At 48.2% G+C, this 18,991-nt stretch overlaps 1 protein-coding gene across 2 annotated transcripts; it reads left to right on the top strand.

Annotated features, from left to right (window-relative positions):
* The first annotated feature begins 1,778 nt into the window (after positions 1-1,778).
* UBL7 (ubiquitin like 7) lies at positions 1,779-17,370 on the top strand. Of its 2 annotated transcripts, none has more exons than XM_081020121.1 (11): positions 1,779-1,921; positions 8,121-8,366; positions 9,187-9,306; positions 9,542-9,624; positions 9,774-9,858; positions 11,650-11,707; positions 11,907-12,040; positions 13,045-13,094; positions 15,002-15,169; positions 15,798-15,920; positions 16,779-17,370. In XM_081020121.1, the coding sequence occupies exons 1-11, from the start codon at positions 1,858-1,860 to the stop codon at positions 16,914-16,916; spliced, it is 1,269 nt and encodes a 422-aa protein (XP_080876247.1). In that variant the 5' UTR covers positions 1,779-1,857; the 3' UTR covers positions 16,917-17,370. The 2 variants fall into 2 exon arrangements, with proteins under 2 accessions (XP_080876247.1, XP_080876248.1); XM_081020122.1 differs by lacking the exon at positions 1,779-1,921 and adding an exon at positions 1,965-2,074.
* The last annotated feature ends 1,621 nt before the right edge of the window (positions 17,371-18,991 follow it).

Genomic DNA, 18,991 nt, shown 5'->3' on the forward strand with positions numbered 1-18,991 from the left:
CTGTGGCCAGATTGGGGCGGGAAAGGTAAGGGACTTAAAAGAGGCCTGCACTTAATTGTGTGTCAGGATTGGACCCTTCACCCACCCCTTTGTTACGAGGTGCAAGCAGCATCTCTGTGACAGCAGTTGATGTGCCTTTCCCCTCGGGACAGGGGCATCTGGCGCTCCTCTTCTTCCGCTCTTTATGATGCTCCACCCATTGTGCCCCCAACTCTGTCAGCGTGTTGTTACTCCATGGCCCAGCAGCAACCATTTTGTTACTCTCCCCCGTGGAGCTTTCTTCAAAGTCCAGCTGCACCCCCGCCCCGTCCCCGTGCTCCCTGGCCACCCGCTCTTGTCGGAACATGCGAACATGTGACGAAAGAGAGGAGGGGCTGCCACCCACCTTTCCGAGAGAGGGCAGGAAAAGAGGCTCCAGCCTAGGCTGAGGGAAGTGGGCATGGGAGGGTGTTTGCCCCCAGCCTAGCCCACTCACTCTGCGAACCGGGCATCTGCAAGGCCGGGTGCTGGAGGGCGATGAGCTGCCCCTGCAAATGGCACAAAGGCTGCTGCGTTTGCAAAACAAGATGCATTTTATGCCAGTCAGTAATTTGTAAAGACAATCCTTGTATGAGTCAAGACTTCATCGGTTTTGGAGCTGCGCTGTATCTTTGTACAGGGGTACCTCTGGTGGCGAATGGGATCTGTTCCGGAGGCCCGTTCACAACCTGAAAGGCATGCTCCCCACGTCTGTGTGTGCACAGGTTGCGATTCACCGCTTCTGTGCATGCGTGTGACGTCATTTTGCGCATCTGCGCATGTGCGAGCGGCAAAACCCGGAAGTAACCCTTTCCAGTACTTCCGGGTCGCTGCAGGATGCAACCTGAAAACGCTCAACCTGAAGCAAACGTAACATGAGGTATGACTGTCCTTCTTTTAATAATGCGATTTTTATTAAGAACAGGAAATCATGCAAATAATGGGAACTGGTCACCAGATATAATATGTTTGTGCCTTTGTCCTTCTAGGCTGTGGTGATTCATGGTTCTTTCTTTCTTTCTGTTATATGGTACAATCTCAGAGTTGGAAGGGAGACCCACTTGCCTGCAACTCAGGAAAGTTTGCGCACTTAACATATAGAATAAGAGAACAAGAACATACGGTTAAAGAAGATTGGAAAAATTTTATTGAATATATGGGGGGAAATTGTGTTCACTTGAGTTGGCAGCATTAAGATAAATTCAACAATTTAAATAAGTTTTGATGGATGTAATAACTGAATATTGAATGGTTTGGTTTATGTAAAATATGCAGGAATTTATGATATGCAAAATGAACCATGGAAAGAGAAGAATTTCACTGATATTTTAAGGATGTTTAAATGAGTATTCTAAATAGTAAAACTGAATAAAATTAATAAAAATTATATATAAAAGGAAAGCTTGCACTCTTCCAACTCCTTTAAGCAATCACTAATGACATTAAAAATAAAAGCAAAACTCAATTCAAGGACGAAAGGCGCTAGACCTCTAACTACCGTAACTGAGGAAGAGATGCGCCTTAGAAACATCGCGCGCTCAGATTCTTTCTAAACTCACGGCAGCTCCGAATTCCCGCCGGCCTATTGGCCCCTCCTGGCACCCTCCTCTCTTCTGATTGGCTCGGGCGCTTAACGTCACGACGCTGCTCTACCCCGATCCACGGGCTTCAAGCGTCTCCCCCCCCCCCCACCATCCGAGCTGGGACCGCCGCTCCAAGGATGCCCTGCGGATCGACTGACGAGGGGGCGGAGCTTACCGTCGCTCCTCCTCTTCCCTCTCCGGCCGCCCAGGCGAGAGACGCGAGGCCGCTTCCTCCGCGCGGACTCCACTCCCCAGCATGCCTCGCGCGGGGTCAGGGAAGCGCTTCCGGCTGGAGGAGACCGTCGGCTGTAAACATCCCGGTAGGCAGAGCAAAGAGGGGGGATTTTGTAGGAAAATGGGCGTCTGTTGCTGTTTACGGCATTTGTGGCCCACCTTTTCCTCCAAGGGCCTCAAGTAGGACAGTCAAACGCCTCTCCCTACCCGGTTTATCCGCGCCACAACAACCCTGCGAGGTGGGCCAGGCTGAGAGGGGGAAGGGGCTGCCAGTGGGCCAGTGTGGTTTAGTGGTTAAGAGCGGTAGACTCGTAATCTGGGGAACCGGGTTCGCGTCTCCGCTCCTCCACATGCAGCTGCTGGTTGACCATGGGCCAGTCACACTTCTCTGAAGTCTCTCAGCCCCACTCACCTCACAGAGTGTTTGTTGTGGGGGAGGAAGGGAAAGGAGATTGTTAGCCGCTTTGAGACGCCTTCGGGGAGTGATAAAGCGGGATATCAAATCCAAACTACTCCTCCTCCTCTTCTTCTTCTTCTTCTTCTTCTTCTTACCTACCACCTGTCAAAGCAATCATCCTGGCTGCTCAGTGGTGCCAAAATGGCTCTTCCACAAATTTCTGAAGAATTGCCACCAATGAAGTGGGGATGGGCTTTGTGAGGTCTATTAGCAGCACTCTTTCCTTATGAACGAAGCATTTGGCACTGGAATTTGCAGCTGAGAGATCCCCGTCCCTACTCCTGCTTACACACAAGTAGGAGCTGAGAGTTAGTGTGGGTGTAGTGGTTAAGAGCGGTAGTCTCATAATCTGGGGAACCGGGTTCGCTTCCCCTCTCTTCCACATGCAGCTGCTGGGTGACCTTGGGCTAGTCACACTTCTCTGAAGTCTCTCAGCCCCACTCACCTCACAGAGTGTTTGTTGTGGGGGAGGAAGGGAAAGGAGAATGTTAGCCGCTTTGAGACTCCTTCGGGGAGTGATAAAGCAGGATATCAAATCCAAACTCCTCCTCCTCTTCTTCCGTGAGAGCTTCAAGAACCGGGGGGGGGGGGGGGCAACTGTAGGGTTGCCGCCTTTGTTCTGGCAAAATACGGGACAGGGTAGGGTGGAGACAATTATATTTAAGACAGGAGTGCCTGCCTGGCGTGCTCTGGTCCATGGGTTCACGAAGAGTTGGACACGACTAAATGACTAAACAACAACATACAGTCATACCTGGGGTTGAATGTGCTTTGAGACGAGCGTGTTCGATTTGCGCTCCGCGGTAACCCGGAGTGCGTTACTTCCGGGTTTCGCCGCTTGTGCATGAGCAGACGCTCAAAATAACGTCATGCGCAGAAGTGCCAAAATGTGACGCGCGGATGCGGGTTACATTTGCTTCTAGATGTGAACGGGCCTCCGGAACGGATCCCGTTCACATCTAGAGGTACCACTGTACATAAAAGGTAAAGGGACCCTTGACAGTTAAGTCCAGTCACGAACGACACAGAGAACAATTTTGGAAGTACAGAAAGTCTTTATTCCAGCCATTTCCCCAATAATCCCATCACATGAACATCCAGGCTTTTAGCCTTAGGAAAATAAGCATTAATGCATTAAAGTAAATTAATGTTATTAACTTGCAAGATTTATATACAGTGCTACCTCGGGTTACATATGCTTCAGGTTACAGACTCCGCTAACCCAGAAATAGTACCTCGGGTTAAGAACTTTGCTTCAGGATGAGAACAGAAATTGTGCTCCGGCGGGGTGGCAGCAGCGGGAGGCCCCATTAGCTAAAGTGGTGCGTCAGGTTAAGAACAGTTTCAGGTTAAGAATGGACCTCCAGAACGAATTAAGTTCTTAACCAGAGGTACCACTGTATACATATACATAAAAGGTAAAGGGACCCCTGACAGTTAAGTCCACTCACAAACGACTCTGGGGTTGCAGCGCTCATCTCACTTTACTGGCCAAGGGAGCCAGCATTTGTCCGCAGACAGTTTTTCCGGGTCATGTGGCTAGCATGACTAAGCCACTTCTGGCAAAACCAGAGCAGCACACGGAAATGCTGTTTACTTTCCCGCCGGAGCGGTACCTATTTATCTACTTGCACTTTGACGTGCTTTTGAACTGCTAGGTTGGCAGGAGCTGGGACTGAGCAACGGGAGCTCACTCCGTTGCGGGGATTCGAACCGCTGACCTTTCAATCGGCAAGCCCAAGCGGCACAGTGGTTTAACCCACAGCACCACCCGCGTCTTCCATATATATATAATGATTTTCAGTTTTATACATTTCAGTAGCTTTACAATCATTCTAACATTTCAAAACTTGACTTCCTTCCTCCTCTTTCTGTGGTTCCTTAAATTTATTTTTTTACATTTCCTGCATATTCTAAATTAACTTATTATTTTATTCATCTACTTTAAATATATGCTCTTATAAAACTGCAGATTATGACGATTGATTGATTGATTGACTGAATTTATTTACTGCCCTGTACCCAGAGGTCTTAGGGCGGTTCACAGAAAAGATCACAATATATAAAATCAAAACAATAACTCAATAACACCCCTCCAAAAAAGAGCCACATTTTAAAAGAGTATAGGCTGTCGATCAGGTCAACCAAAGGCCTGGTTAAAAAGGAACGTTTTTGCCTGGCACCTAAAGATGTATAACGAATCCTGCCAATGGCCATATCTGTTTACAGTTTATAAATATTCAACAAACCATTTCTATTCTTTTATAAAAAGTTTGTTATCTTTATTTCTTATTTTTCTGGTAAGTTTCACCATTCCTGCATATTCCAAAAGTTTTTGTATCCATTTTTCTTTCGTCGGGACTTCTTTCCATTTTGGGTCGAGTAACATTCTTGCCGCTGAAGTCACATACATGAATAAATTTCTATACTGTTTAGGTAGTTCTACCCCTCTAATTCTCAAAAGGAAAGCTTCTGGTTATTTTACAAATGTTATTTTAAACATCTTTTTCAATACATTGTAGATCATTTCCCAGTAAGCTTTAACCTTACTACAAGATAAATATGCTTTTTCTCTTTGCATTTCCAGCACTTATTTGATTTTGATTTATACATTATTGACTATTTACTCAGTGTTAAAAAGGTACCCCTGCCCGTACGGGCCAGTCGTGTCCGACTCTAGGGTTGTGCACTCATTTCACTTAAGAAGCCGGGAGCCAGCGCTGTCCGGAGACACTTCTGGGTCACGTGGCCAGCGTGACAAAGCTGCTCTGGCGAGCCAGCACCAGCGCAGCACACGGAAACGCCGTTTACCTTCCCGCTATAAAGCGGTACCTATTTATCTACTTGCACTTAGGGGGTGCTTTCGAACTGCTAGGTGGGCAGGAGCTGGAACCGAAAGACGGGAGCTCACCCCGCCGCGGGGATTCGAACCGCCGACCATACGATCGGCAAGTCCCAGGCACTGAGGTTTTACCCACAGCGCCACCCGCGTCCCAGTACAGCGCCACCCGCGTTACTCAGTGTTTGATATCATCTATATAACATTTTCATGTAGTTTTCTCTTAAACCATAGCATGCTGTAAATTCCATAAATTCTATTGCAGCCTAACAGTATGGCCCCTCTGGAATTTGCCACACGCAAATACACACACACATACACATGAATTTGTAAATCTATTTGTGCTTGGCTATCCACAGCTGAAATACATGACATTTCACACACCCTTTCAAACTCATGTATTTGGAAAGGATCCCTAACTTGGCAGAGAGAGAGAGAGAGAGAGAGAGAGAGAGAGAGAAAAGACCTGAAATACAGGACAAAACTGTATCCATACAGGACATAGCATTAAAATGAAATTGAAATAGGAGACAGTCCTGTATTATACAAGACGTGGCAACCCTAGGCAACTAAAGCACTGGTCTCTCCTTGGTCATAATAAGACACACTCCCTGCAGCTCCCAGGTCACATTTTAATAGAAAAAAATAAATAAGTGGGTTTATTTTGCAGTTATGTGGTTCCTTTGGGAAGAGCTGTAGCCCATTGCTAGAGCACATACTTTATATGCCGATGGTCACAGATTTAATCCCTGGCAATTTCAATAGGGCTGAGAGAGACCCCTGCCTGAAATACTAATTTCTGAACACCCCTAACTGTAGCTAGTAGTGAGGCATAGAATAATAGAACTTTAGATTGATAGGAACCCTGAGGGTCATCTAGTCCAACCCCCTACAACGCAGCAATCTCAATTAAAGCATACGGGACCATCTAACCTCTACTTAGAAACCTCCAAGGAAGGAAAGCCAACCACCTTCTGAGATGGTCCATTTCACAGTCAACAGCTCTTACCCTCAGAAAGTTCTTCCTGAACTTCCTTATTGTTAGAAAGTTCTTCTTGATGATTAGTTGGAATCTCCTTTCTTGTAACTCTGTAGGGTTTGAGTCCTACCCTACAGAGCAGGAGAGAATAAGTATGCTCCCTCTTCCATGTGACAGCCCCAACTCCCTCAACTGTTCCCCAGAAGGCTTTGTTTCCAGATCCTTGACCATCTCGGTTACCTTCCTTTGCACCCATTCCAGTTGACTCATGTGAAGCTTGTGGTTTCCTAAGACCCCTCAATCCACTTGACATGTATTACTGGCAAGCCAAGTGTCCCCCACCTGATATTTGTGCGGTTGGTTCTTCCTGCCTAAGTGCTGAACCTGACATTTGTCCCTACTTAAATTCATTTTGTTAGTTTGGGCCCAGTTCTCCAAAGTGTTAAGGCCATTCTGTTCTCTGTGGCATTAGCTACCCCTCCCAGTTTGGTGTTATCTGCAAATTAGATAAGCACCCCTCAGTTCCTTCATCCACGTTGTTTATAAAGATGTTGAACAACAACGGGCCCAAGGCAGAACTCTGCAATAACCTATTTGTCCCTTTTTTCCAGGAACCCTTTGTGAGCACACTTTGGGTTCTGTCAATCAACCAGCTAAAATTCCACCTAAAAGTAACCTCATCCAGCCCACATTTTACCAGATTCTTCGCAAAAATACCATGGGGGACTTTGCTAAAAGACTTACTGAAATCAAGATACACAACGTCCATGGTATTCCCATGATCCACCAATCTTGTAACTATCCAAAAAAAGCAGTGAGATTTTTCTGGCATGACTTGTTTTTGAGAAACTCATGCTAGGTCTTAGTAATCACAGCATCCTTTTCTAAGTCTCATAGACCAAGTTGGGCACTACTTTCCTTTTGGGTGAAGACAGAGGCAAAGTAGTTGTTGAGCAGTTCTGCCTTCTCTCCGTCCCCCAATAGCATTTCTCTGTCATCTTCACAGAGAGGACCTGTGTCTTGCTTTTTCTTCCTCTTGCTTTGAAAGTAGCCTGAGAAACCTTTTAAAAATTATTTTTAACCTCTCTTGCAAGCCTGAGCTTATTCTGAACTCCTGTCTGACCTCCCGGCAGCTGGGTGTGCTGTGAAGTCTGCAACTGCTGTCCTTGTTCCTCTGGCCTAGAATTGATGTCCAAGGTGAGGGCATGGAATCAGTTTTGCAGCTCAGGTGATACAGTTTGCACCCAACCAGTGCTAAGGGCAGTTGGGAGGGAGGTTACACCATGGTTAGTCGTGGAAGGGCTGTAGCGTAGTGGCAGAGTACCTGCTTTGCATGTAGAAAGTCCCAAGGTCAACCCCGGCATCTCCAGATAAGCAAACCCCTGCCTGAAACTCTGGGGAGCTGCAGAATTCGAGACCAGGGAGAAGAGTCGGTGGAAGAAGATTGGAAAAAATTTAAAGTATACTTACAGAAACATTGTAAAATTAATGAGTGTTAGAAGGATGCGGGAATGAATTAACATGGTTTTAGTAGAAATGCAACAAAGAATTAAGTAAAAGTTGATTGACATTGGGTTAAATTGAAAAAAATTTAAGGTTAGATCGTTAAAACTATAGAATCAAAATTGAGAAAGATGGGAAGAACTTGCTGAAATAGTGAATTGAACTAGAATACAAAAAAAGGGAGGTGTGAGGAGGTCGATGAAATAAGTTAAGGAAAGGTAAAGATATGGAATATTGGTTGTGTTTTTTAGTTTCTCTTTTTTGTCTGTTTTTTTTTTGCTGTACTATTGTATGGTTTTTATATGTTTTATGTGTTTTGTTATTGTTTTTTTCTACTTTATTGTTATTTCTTTTTTTTCTTCTGTAATTCTTAAACTTTTAATAAACATCATTAAAAAAAAGAAAAGAAACTCTGGGGAGCTGCTGCCAGGCAGTGTAGGCAGTACTGAGCTCAATGAGCCCATGGTCTAACTCAGTAAAAAGCAGTTCCCTGTGTTCCTTTTACAGATTCCGCTTGGAGCTCGGATTGGGGCCTCACCGGACCAAGTCCTCCCAGGGAATCGGACGCCATGGCTCTCTCTGAGTGCTACATCGCAGTCAAGCTGGCAGATCAGCCGCTGGCTCCCAAGTCCATTTTGCGCCTGCCAGAAACGGAGCTGGGCGAGTGGCCCTTGGGGGGTTGCAGCATCTCCTACCTGAAGCAGCTCATCACAGGGAAGCTGCAGGAATCTGTCCCCGACCCGGAACTCATTGGTGAGCTGCTGTTCTTAACTTCCTGCCATATCATCATCACCATCATCAGAACTCAAGGTCATGAAATGCCCTGGCCACACCTGCACCACACATTTAAAGCGGTGTCATGGCTTCCCCCAAAGAATCTTGGGAAATGTAGTTTGTTCAGGGTGCTGAAAGTTGATCAGAGACCTGCACCCCATTCCTTTCACAGAGTTACAGTTCCTGGAGTTCCAGGGAAGAAGAATCCAGGTCTCTCAGAGACAAGGCTAACCACTCTGTTTCGTGCAGGTGTAGCCGTTGTTGAACGCCAGCTCCCACCATCCCTGACCACTGGGACTCCAACAACGAGGCCAAATTCAAAGGGTTACTAGAAAGCACTTAGCAGCTAGGGACTAGTGTGCCCATGCGATCTCCTTGCCCTGCATGTGCCCATTCAACAGCTTTGATTGGTGGAATTCACCCAATTACAGGTGCCACATAAGACCCACTCCACATTTGTAAGAACTCGATCCTTTAGTGTGGCAGCACCTAAACTCTGGAACTCCCTGCCTATTGATCTCAAGCAGGCACCTTCACTGTATTCCTTTTGGTCTCTGCTAAAATGTTCGTGTAAATTGTAAATTGATCTTGATCTTATGTTTTACCTTTTTGCAAAGCGGTTTCAGGGTTTTTTCTTTTTACAATCAACCAGTGTATTAATTTTTATGAAACAAACAATCAGACATCTGGAGGGGGGCACCATGTTGTCCAGCTCTGGTTCAGAAAATGGTGCTGGTACCTCCCCGGCCCACAAGCCCAGCTTTTTCACGTGTTCCATGCTGCACTGCCTGCCTTTCAGATCTGATTTACTGTGGACGGAAGCTGCGGGATGACCAGACACTTGAATTCTATGGCATCCAGTCCGGCTCCACAGTCCACGTCCTCCGAAAGTCCTGGCCAGAGCCGGAACAGAAGCCAGGTAAGCCAGGATGGGACCAACCACTTTGGGAACCACTGGTCCGGTGCATGAAGGCCAAGATGTCCCTGCATCATCAAGTCCCTGCTCTGTGTCCCCTTCTGGCACCTCAGACAGTGGAATTGCAGAATATGCTTGACCCTTGTCTCATGGATGCCTGCTGCTGCTGCTGCTGTCGCCTTTTGCTGACTGATTCCACCGAGTGTCTGATCTCTTGCTCTGCCCTTCTTCCCCCCAGAGCCAGTGGACAAAGCTGCCGCAGTCCGGGAGTTCCGGGTCCTGCACACCGCTCTGCACAGCAGTCCTGTCTTCAGGGATTCGGTGAGCATGGCTGAATCTGCTCCTCCTGGGCCCACTGCGCCCCTTTCGCAGGGAAGTGGGAAGCGTCGATACGTTGTGGCTGCTGTTCTCAGGGGTAGCTTGTGGCTTTCTCTGTCAGCCTTGCTGATTTCTCTGTGTCCCCCACGCAGGTCTTCAAGATGCTGGGGAACAAGGAGTCGCTCGATCAGATCATTGTTGCTACCCCTGGCCTCAGCAGCGACCCGGTCGCTTTGGGTAGGTAGGCTTGGTGTGTAGGCAAAGACACTGCCATTCTGCGTTTATCTCAGGCTGTCATACCTGAGCTGGCAAAAGTTTGACACTTAGGATTTAACTGTGTGAGGCCAACCCGTCTTGTCTTCTTCAAACCCCTCCTACCACCCACTGCAGGTACCAGAAGCATTGCAATCAGGCCTGCCAGCCTGCCTGCCTTCCGTCTGTCTGGATACTGCCTTCAATTCACCTTATCATCCAGTTTTCTGACCCCCTCCCCAAACCAGGTGGTCAGTCAGCATGTTATGCCTACTGAGCACGCTCAGTCCACATTGGGCTGGCTTTTTATGGGGTTCTCCCTGCCAAAATGGACTTATGCATACCCCGGGGTTCCTCTGAGTCTTCTTGGACTTCCCCCTTGTTCAAGAGTGGTGCCAATTTGGTGGGTGATGGCAAAGTAAGTGACAGGGCTCTCCCTCTGTAGACTGGAAATAGAGGGGGTGATGATTAGATGGAACCCTTGAATACAAGTTCAGGGAGGGGGGCCGGGACCAGTGGGGTACACCCATTTGGGAAGTACGATTTTGGAAAAGGAGGACTATTGATTTGATCCAGGAGTGTTTCTGCTGTATCCTCAGAGGTTAGACGGCCATCTGCTGTGGATTCTTTAGCTGTGATTCCTGCATTGCAGGGAGTTGCACTAGATGACTCTGCTGTTCTGTCATTCAGTACTCTAATCTTCAGTACTTTCAGCTGGAAGGAGGTCCTTGTGGTTTCAGTGGATCTTCTTTCCAAGTAAATGTGCTTGGGGCTGCAGCAAAATGTTGTTGCACTACTCCTACCCCTAGGAAAACACTAAATTAATGAGATTTCCAATCATATTTGGCTTCCTGACAGATAGGATTGATTGCTTCATGCCAAGTCAGTTTAGGTCTGTTTTGCTTACAGGCTTCAGGTTTGCACTTTTTAAGGGAGGGGTTTCCCCTGCGGTTTCAGACAGGGCTCTCTGATGGTGTTCGAAACTCCCATTGTTCTAGGCGTATTTTGCAACAGAGAATTTCATTAGTGTTAGTAGTTTCTGAGCTCTGACCACGGTCTTGCAGGTTAAAACTGCAGAGTGGAAGGAAAGGAGGACCTTCTTCTGCCTCCCCACTTTCAGTTACTCACTGAAGTCTGGAGAAGAGACTCTCTTAAGAATATTAGAGGGGTGGGCAGGGGGAGGACTAGACCACGCGAAAAATGAACATAATATTTTAGCTGCAGTTCATTCATTTTCAGCTTTGTATTCTTGTTATTCAAAAGTGTGCCTAGACATTCCGTTGTTGCACCCATAACCTAGGTTCATGGTGCCATTTAGCTCCTAGCTTTCATATACAGTGGTACCTTGGGTTACAGATGCTTCAGGTCATGTGTTTTTGGGTTGCGCACTGCGCCAAACCCGGAAGTACTGGAACAGGTTACTTCTGGGTTTCGGCGCATGCACAGAAGCGCTGAATCGCGCTTTGTGCATGCACAGAAGTGCCGAATCACGCCCCGTGCGTGCACAGATGTGGCGCTGCGGGTGCGAATGCTGTGCGTTGCGAACGTGCCTCCCACACAGATCACGTTTGCAACCCGAGATTCCACTGTCTCAGTTTCTAACACTGCTCACATATTCCTGTGACCACCCTGAGATCTTCTGAAGTATATACTGGTAAGTTTTCTTCTGAAGTATATAAATTCTGCAGTATGTAAATTTAATAATAATAATATTTATTGGTGGATAGGATGTTACAGATTTTTCTTGTTGAATACAATAATTTCTTTGTTTGACAGGTGTCTTGCAGGATAAGGATCTTTTCTCTGTCTTTGCTGACCCGAATATGTTGGACACGTAAGTTTTTGTTTAAACATCATAGACCTGAGTCCTGGTGTCCTCCTGAGTCACTCCAGAGAAAGATTTTCACAGACAAAACAGATTTCCTGTTGTAGGAGCTGGTTTCTGCCATTGGTGGGGCCAGGGTAGATGTCCTTGGAGGGTCCTGTGGCTGTTGGGCCTCCCCCAGCTTACTTGTTCTTGCCACCCTTTCTAGGCTCATCCCATCCCACCCTGCCTTGGTGAATGCCATTATCCTGGTTCTCCACTCTGTGGCCAGCAGCACCCCCTTGCCTACGGGAGAGACCTCCTCGCGCAGCATGCCTTCCAGCTCCTACCGGGATATGCCAGGTGAGCGAGGCGCTCCCACTTGGGGCACAGATCTCTCAGGGGCTGAGAAGCAAATGTAATAATAATAATAATACCTTTATTGTCAATGAACAACCTGTGTACAAAGAAATTAACCAAGCCTCACCCTCCACCCCGCAAACACTCAATCTCATTGCACTCTGTGTGCTTGTCGCACAACATACCAAGCCTGAAAGTCAGTTGCACTATATTATTTTCTGTTCAGCAACCTAACAGCCCACGGATAGAAACTGTTTTTTAGCCTGTTGGTACGACTAACTATACTTCTGTATCCCCTGCCTGAGGGTAGAAGATTAAAGAGGTTCTGGCCGGGGTGTGAATCGTCCCTGAGAATTTTTCTCGCTCTCCTAAGGCATTGATCCCTTGTGGGCTCAGGGGACAGCCCATGATATCATGTGTTGTGTTCACCACCCTCTGTAAAGACTTTCTGTCCGTGGATGTCAAGCCAACGTACCACACTGTGATACAATATGAGATGACACTTTCTATTGTGGACCGGTAGAAGGAGGTCATCAATTGTTGTTTAAAATTGTTCTTTCACAAGACCCTGTGGAAATGGAGTCTCTGTTGAGCCTTCCTAACCACCTGAGTTATATTGTTTTTCCAAGAGAGGTCTTCACTAAGGTAAACTCCCAGGAATTTAAAGAAAGAGGCTCTCTCCACACAACCCCGCACCCCGCTATACAACGGGGCTAGTTCCTTTCTCTTCCTCAGAAAGTCCAACACCATATCCTTTGTCTTGCTAATATTTAGGTGCAAGTTATTCTCGAAGCACCATGTAGATACTCTTTGAACCTCCCCCCGTACGCTGATTCATCTCCACCCGTAATTAGACCCATTATGGTAGTATCAAATGTAGTGCATTTCTGATGTTTTGTAATTCTAAAATGGGGAGTTCACACATCAGAATTTGTGCCGTCGGTATTGAATGGTACCTGAGTTTGAGGAGAACCCTTTCCTTCCCTCTGGTCTCTTTTCTTGGGCAGGTGGCTTCCTGTTTGAAGGTCTCTCTGATGATGAAGACGATTTCCATCAGGTAATGTTGAAAAAACCTGAGAGTTGCGTTGGGTGTCCCTGTGAAGGACACAAGGCCAAAGGACCATCCAGTCCTGCCTCCTGTTCTGTTAGAATTCCTGCTCCATGATTGCAGTCCTGGGATTTATGTCTCACATGACGGTGCATGTTTTGACTCCACAGAGTGGGAAGTGACAGAGCCAGGATGTTTGTGTTACTGTGTTCCATGAAGTGGGACTATTGTCCTTTGTTCTCTTTTTACTGTCTGATGCTAGAGAGAGAGGGAGCCATGTTGCAGTGCTCCGTGTGTGTTTATATGTAAATAAAGTAGATTAGCCAAAATGCTGAGTTGCTGAGGTCTGTCATGCATGAGGTGCGAAGACTCTGCGGATCCTCCTGAACGATCGACCAGGAGAGAGGGAACATGCCAGTCAGGCATGTGTCTCTGCCAGGGTCCTACTCGAGTGTAGGCTGAGCTCCTGACATGTGGGAAACTACAGGGCCAACAAGATGCCTCTTCTGACAAGCCCACCCGCAGGACAGGAGGGCGACTGTACTCAACTCAATTGTGGTGGCCATCAACTGACATTTGGAAGCATACGGCCTCTGTTATCAGAGTTCAGCACACAGTTGCCCTGGCAAATAGCCATTGGTAGCCGTATGCCACATGAATGTGTCTAAATTGTTCAAAAAGCTGCTCACGTTAGCAGCAATACCTACCTCTTGCAGCAAATTCAGTATTTTCACTCTGCTTGGAGGGCTTCCTAGTGTTTCATTTTGTTTTGAATTGCTCACAATTGGGTTTCATTGGATGGTCCTGAGTTATAGGATTGTGAGAGAGGGAGAAAAGCTTTCTGCACTATGCCTAATATTATGCCTTGATCATGTCCCCTCTCCTTACCTTTTAGTTCAAAAAGTTGAAATATGTCATCTATTAATGAATATGCAGCAAGACCACACATTGCCTTGAAAAATACGTTGGGGTTGAATTTAATATGACTTGTAAGCTTTGGGAGGGAGCTGTCAGTTTTTTATATTTTGGAGCGCCTTTTGAATATTAAGTGCTACTTAGATTTTTCAGCACTGAATGGGAATCTCTCAGAGCGAAAACATGCGCCCCCGACTCTCAAGTTCTTGAGCTGCCCTGTTCAAAACACAGCCTATACCACCGAATACCAGGTGCTTGGGGTAAAAACAGCCTTCTTGGTGGGCTTCCCAGGGGCTTCAGGTCTGATCCAGAAGGGCCTTTCTTACGCTGGGCAGTTGGGATGAGCTCTGTATCGACTGGATTTGCCAGGATGCAACTGAATTGCACTCAAAAATAGCAAGAGTCTAGAAGCTGATTCCTCCTGTTGTTTGCATCGTGAGAGAAGTGAAGTAGGAGCAGAATGAATGTTAGAAGAGCCCTGCAGAATCAGGCCAGTGGCCCACCCAGTCAAGCATGCTGTCCTCACTGTGGCCCACCCGATGTCTCTGCGGGAAGCTCACAAGCAGGATCCGAGCACAAGAGCCTCTCCCCTTCCAGCAACTGGTATTCAGAACCATTTACGGCTCCCAACAGTGGAGGCAGAGTGACTTGAAGCCACTGATAGCCCTCTCCGCCATGAATTTCTCCTAAGTGCGCTGAGTGCTTGCTGGCTTATCCTGATGTGCGAATGCAGCCAGTCTATGAAGTCATCCAAAATCTCCCGGAACTCTTCAGTATTTCCTTTCTAGCGAGGAAGCAGGTGTCTCTGTGGCAGGCAGAGACTCCTCTAGTGGGGATTCTGAATGTTCCCAGCTGGTTCAGAAATAGAACCACTCTTTAAAAAATGGAACCCGGAGGCACTGCTCCTGGTCTCTGCTCGCTTGGGTTGGGGAGTCAGCTGTGCAGTTGAAACAAACCTTTTTGTGCAAGCAGTAAGCAGCATTTCCTCTTTGCTCTTGCAGAGCACAAGGACCACACCTTCCAGCAGCACCTCTGGGTCCCGCCCGGCGTCCCTTGGCTACACTGGGGCAGCCGGCCCCCGGCCCATCACCCAGAGCGAACTGGCGACGGCCCTGGCTCTAGCCAGTACCCCTGAGAGCAGCTCCCACACTCCGACCCCCGGGACCCAGGTAAAAGGGAAGCATGGGGTGCGGCTGGATGCTGCTGGGCACCTTCCAGAGGCATTCCTGGGGGTTGGACTAGATGACCTTGGGAGGACCTTCCAACTAGGATTCTATGGTATTAAAAAGACCTGGGGTTCAGGCCCGTTTCCTGCCCATGCTGTATACACACATGTGCTTCTATGCCAAGGGTGAGGGGTTTATTCTCCACCTGAGGGCCACATTCCCCTCATTGACAACTTGCTGGAGGCCAGGGGTGGGAGGGGCCTGGCAGAAGAAGCCCTGGGGCTTGGGCCCTGTAACCTGAGGTACCACTGGGACACAAAGCACTGCCTTAGTGGTACAGGAGCGTCGGAGGGAAATATTCTGCTCCCCCTGCAACAGGGATGAGGCAGCTGTGGCCCTCCAGGGGTTATGGGTGGCCTCCAGCTCCCATCCACCCTGACCATTGACTTTGCTGGCCCTGGTTGGTAGGCTGGGAGTCCAATATCACCTGTAGAGCCACAAGTTTCTCCACCCCTGTGGTAAAGAGACCTATAATGGGAAATCCTCCATTCCCTTCTATGCACCAAAAGCACCTTCTTCTTCTTCTTCTTCTTCTTCTTCTTCTTCTTCCTCTTCCTTTTCCTTTTCCCAGGGGCATTCTTCAGGCACGTCTCCGATGTCCTCCAGCGTCCAGTCAGGAACGCCCATCACCAATGACCTCTTCAGCCAGGCCTTGCAGCACGCCTTGCAGGCTTCCGGGCAGCCAAACCTTCAGGTCCGTAACCTTCAGGGGCACCTGCCCACCCCAGTGGCGCAGTCGGCTTGGCCGATGCCGTCCTTGCTTTTGTGGCCTGGGCAGCGCACTGCGTCCACAAGCCACTTTTACAAGGAGGGCTCCTTTGGGAGAAAGGGTGGGGTGGAAATGTAATTAATAAATAAATCAACCTGGTGACATTACATCCTCTTTAATCACCCTACGCAAGATGGGTTAGGCTCAGGGCTAGCAACTTGCCCAATTTCTTTATCTCTCCCCTACTCTGTCTCCCCTGCTTGAAGCTAATTCAAGTGAGCATTTAGTTTCATGACAACCCAGCAGGGCCAGGGAAGCCAAGCCTGAGGCTGCCTGAGGTGATTGCAGGCAGACCTGGATTTGCCCTGGGGATTTCCTGTGAGTTAAGCCTAGTGTTCTTCAGCCTCCATGTGCTCCCTCCTTCTCCCTGAGCAGCTTTATGAGGTGGATCAGGTAGACGATTATCTTGATTGATTGATTAAGGTCCTAGGGCAGGTTATAGCATTAAACACAACATTTAAAACCATGGAGAAGGCCCTCTCCCCTTGTCCCCCATCCCTGCAGGCAGAGGAACTCTGCTGGTTTCAGCACCCACCCAAAAGTGCCTTTAAGGAAGGAGGTGGCCTCAGGTATTTGGGGCCTGGGTCATTTAGGGCTTTCAAACATTCACCTTGAATTGGGCCTAGAAATGAACTGGCAACCACTGACTTGCCCAAGAGCACTGTGCCAACTTCTGCAGCCCTGGCTCTGGTTCTCTCCCACTGCCCCTCCAAATCCAGCCATCCCACTTGACTGTGTTGGGACTTGGGCTAACTCTGCTCCTTCCCTCTCTTCTGCCTACAGAGCCAGTGGCAGCTGCAGCTGCAGCAGTTGCGGGACATGGGCATCCACGATGATGAGCTGAGCCTCCGAGCCCTCCAGGCTACTGGGGGCGATATCCAGGCCGCTCTGGAGCTCATATTTGCTGGAGGAGCCCCCTAATGTCTCTGCATGCTTACCTGCGTGCCTCTGACGGAGAGGCCTTGGACCCTGGGAGGTTATTTTATTGCGCTTGATCCCTGTACCCACTGAGCCCGTCCTTGGGCACCCGGCACCCATCATTGCCCTGTTCTCCATCCATGCTGCACTGGGCCAGCCCAGAATCTTCCCCACCCTCCACTTTTCCTTGTCGGAAGAAAAGCCTTTTTCAGGCAGAGGGGCTGATGGACAGCAACAAGGCAGAAGCTCTGACTTTGGGATGGATTGTGATGAACCAGCAGCTGCTTCCAGGGCTGGGTGCCCATGTTCCCCTGTGGGAAGAAGATCGGGCACTGCCCTCTCTGAAGGGACCCTCCATCGTTCTGCATAACTTGCATGCTTTTTCCTCCTGTGTTCATGACTCTTGTCTAATTTGTATGACTCTCAGGCACCTTAATTAAAGCTGCCCTTCTCCCAACAGGCTGTGCTTCTGTTGTCCTATAAGGTTTTGAGCCTCTGGTGCCCGGCTGACAGCCGCCTAGTGCTCTCATGAAACAAGGGTGGAGATCCAACAAAGCTGAATGTTGGAAGATTTAGGGCAGGACTTTTTCATGGAGTGCACAGTTGAGGCTTGGAACTGGCTCTCCCAAGAGGCAGGGCTGGCCACCTGACAGCTTTAGAAGAGGATTGGACAAATTCATGGCGGAGAGGGGGATCGATGGCTACTAGCCCCCATGGCTATGCTGTGCCTTCACGGTCAGGCAGCAATGCTTCTGAATGCTAATAGCTGGAAACCACAGGAGGGGAGAGAGTTGCTCTTGTGCTTGAATCCTGCTTGCAAGCTTCCCACAGGCGCCTGGTTGTCCACTGTGAGAACAGGAGGTTGGGCCAGATGGGCCATTGGCCTCATCCAGCAGGACCTTCTGGTGTTCTTAAGGGAGGACAGAAGGCAGATCAGGATTAAGGCAGGAACTGTAGCTGAGTGCAGAGTGCCTGCTTCGTGCATGCAAAAGGACCGAGGTTCAATTATGGCATCTCCAGCTCCTGGATTTTTTGAAAAGATCAGGTAGCAGGTGAATGGGAAAGATCTCTGCCTCAGATGTAGGTTTAAATATGCAGGTGATTCCAGTGGACATCTTCTGGAGGTGCATGGAGTAACAGACTATCCTCTGTTAAAAAATAAATTTAATCCATTAATAGACCCATTAAGAAAATATATAATTAGCTGTGCTAAATATGCATTACAGTGGTACCTCTGGTTGCAAATGGGATCTGTTCCGGAGGCCCCTTTGCAACATGAATAGAATGCAACCCGCAGCGGCGCGTCTGCGCACGCGCAGATTGCGATTCGCCGCTTCTGCGCATGCGCGAGAGGTCATTTTGCATGTCTGCGCATGCACGAGCAGCGAAACCCGGAAATAACCCTTTCCGGTACTTCTGGGTCGTCGCAGGACGCAACCTGAAAAAACGTATCATGAAGCAAACGTAACATGAGGTATGACTGTACCCTGAATATTTAATAAAATTATCAACATTTATTTAATTAGACCCAATGGTATGATGCACACACCAGCAACATCATTGTCTGTAAATTCTGAAAATGCACGAAGGGTTTCAGTTCTAATTTGGCAATGCGTTGATCAACAGTAAATAGTGTGGCTACATATTATGTCAACCTTGAAAGCACTGAATCTTCAAGAATACTCTCAACTTTTTTCTTAACCTCTTAGTCAACATGCCCTCCAGATGTTTCTGCCCCCCCCACCCAACTCTGGTCATTCCAGACAACTGGCCATGTTGCTGTAATCCAAAAAACCATTTAGCTGTAATTCCTGCATTTGCAACTCTATGATTCTGTGAACCTCTAGAGGCCCACAATTTCCCCATCCTTGGCTGTCATGAAGTTCAGAGGCAGCAGGCGGTGCTCTTCACACGGAGGTTGTGCAGCGCTCCAGGGAAGTCCCAACTGGCTGCCAGGATGAGCTAGGAAGGAAGAGCATTTAGAGGAGGGCTGAGTAGAAATTTGTGGGCAGGTCTCAGAGAGGGGGGTGATCTCCCCCCATCCTGCAGCCCTGCCACCTGGGGATCCAGTGTTGGCA

This window comes from Podarcis pityusensis, assembly GCF_964106645.2.
Source record: "Podarcis pityusensis genome assembly, chromosome: 9".
Taxonomy (NCBI): Eukaryota; Metazoa; Chordata; class Lepidosauria; order Squamata; family Lacertidae; genus Podarcis; species Podarcis pityusensis.

Bases quoted from the DNA above. Each gene is read 5' to 3' on its own strand.
- UBL7 (XM_081020121.1), top strand. From the start codon at position 1,858: ATGCCTCGCGCGGGGTCAGGGAAGCGCTTCCGGCTGGAGGAGACCGTC. The intron at 9,307-9,541 runs GTAAGCCAGGAT...TCTTCCCCCCAG, and splicing joins AGAGCCGGAACAGAAGCCAG to AGCCAGTGGACAAAGCTGCC. The intron at 15,921-16,778 runs GTCCGTAACCTT...TTCTGCCTACAG, and splicing joins CCGGGCAGCCAAACCTTCAG to AGCCAGTGGCAGCTGCAGCT.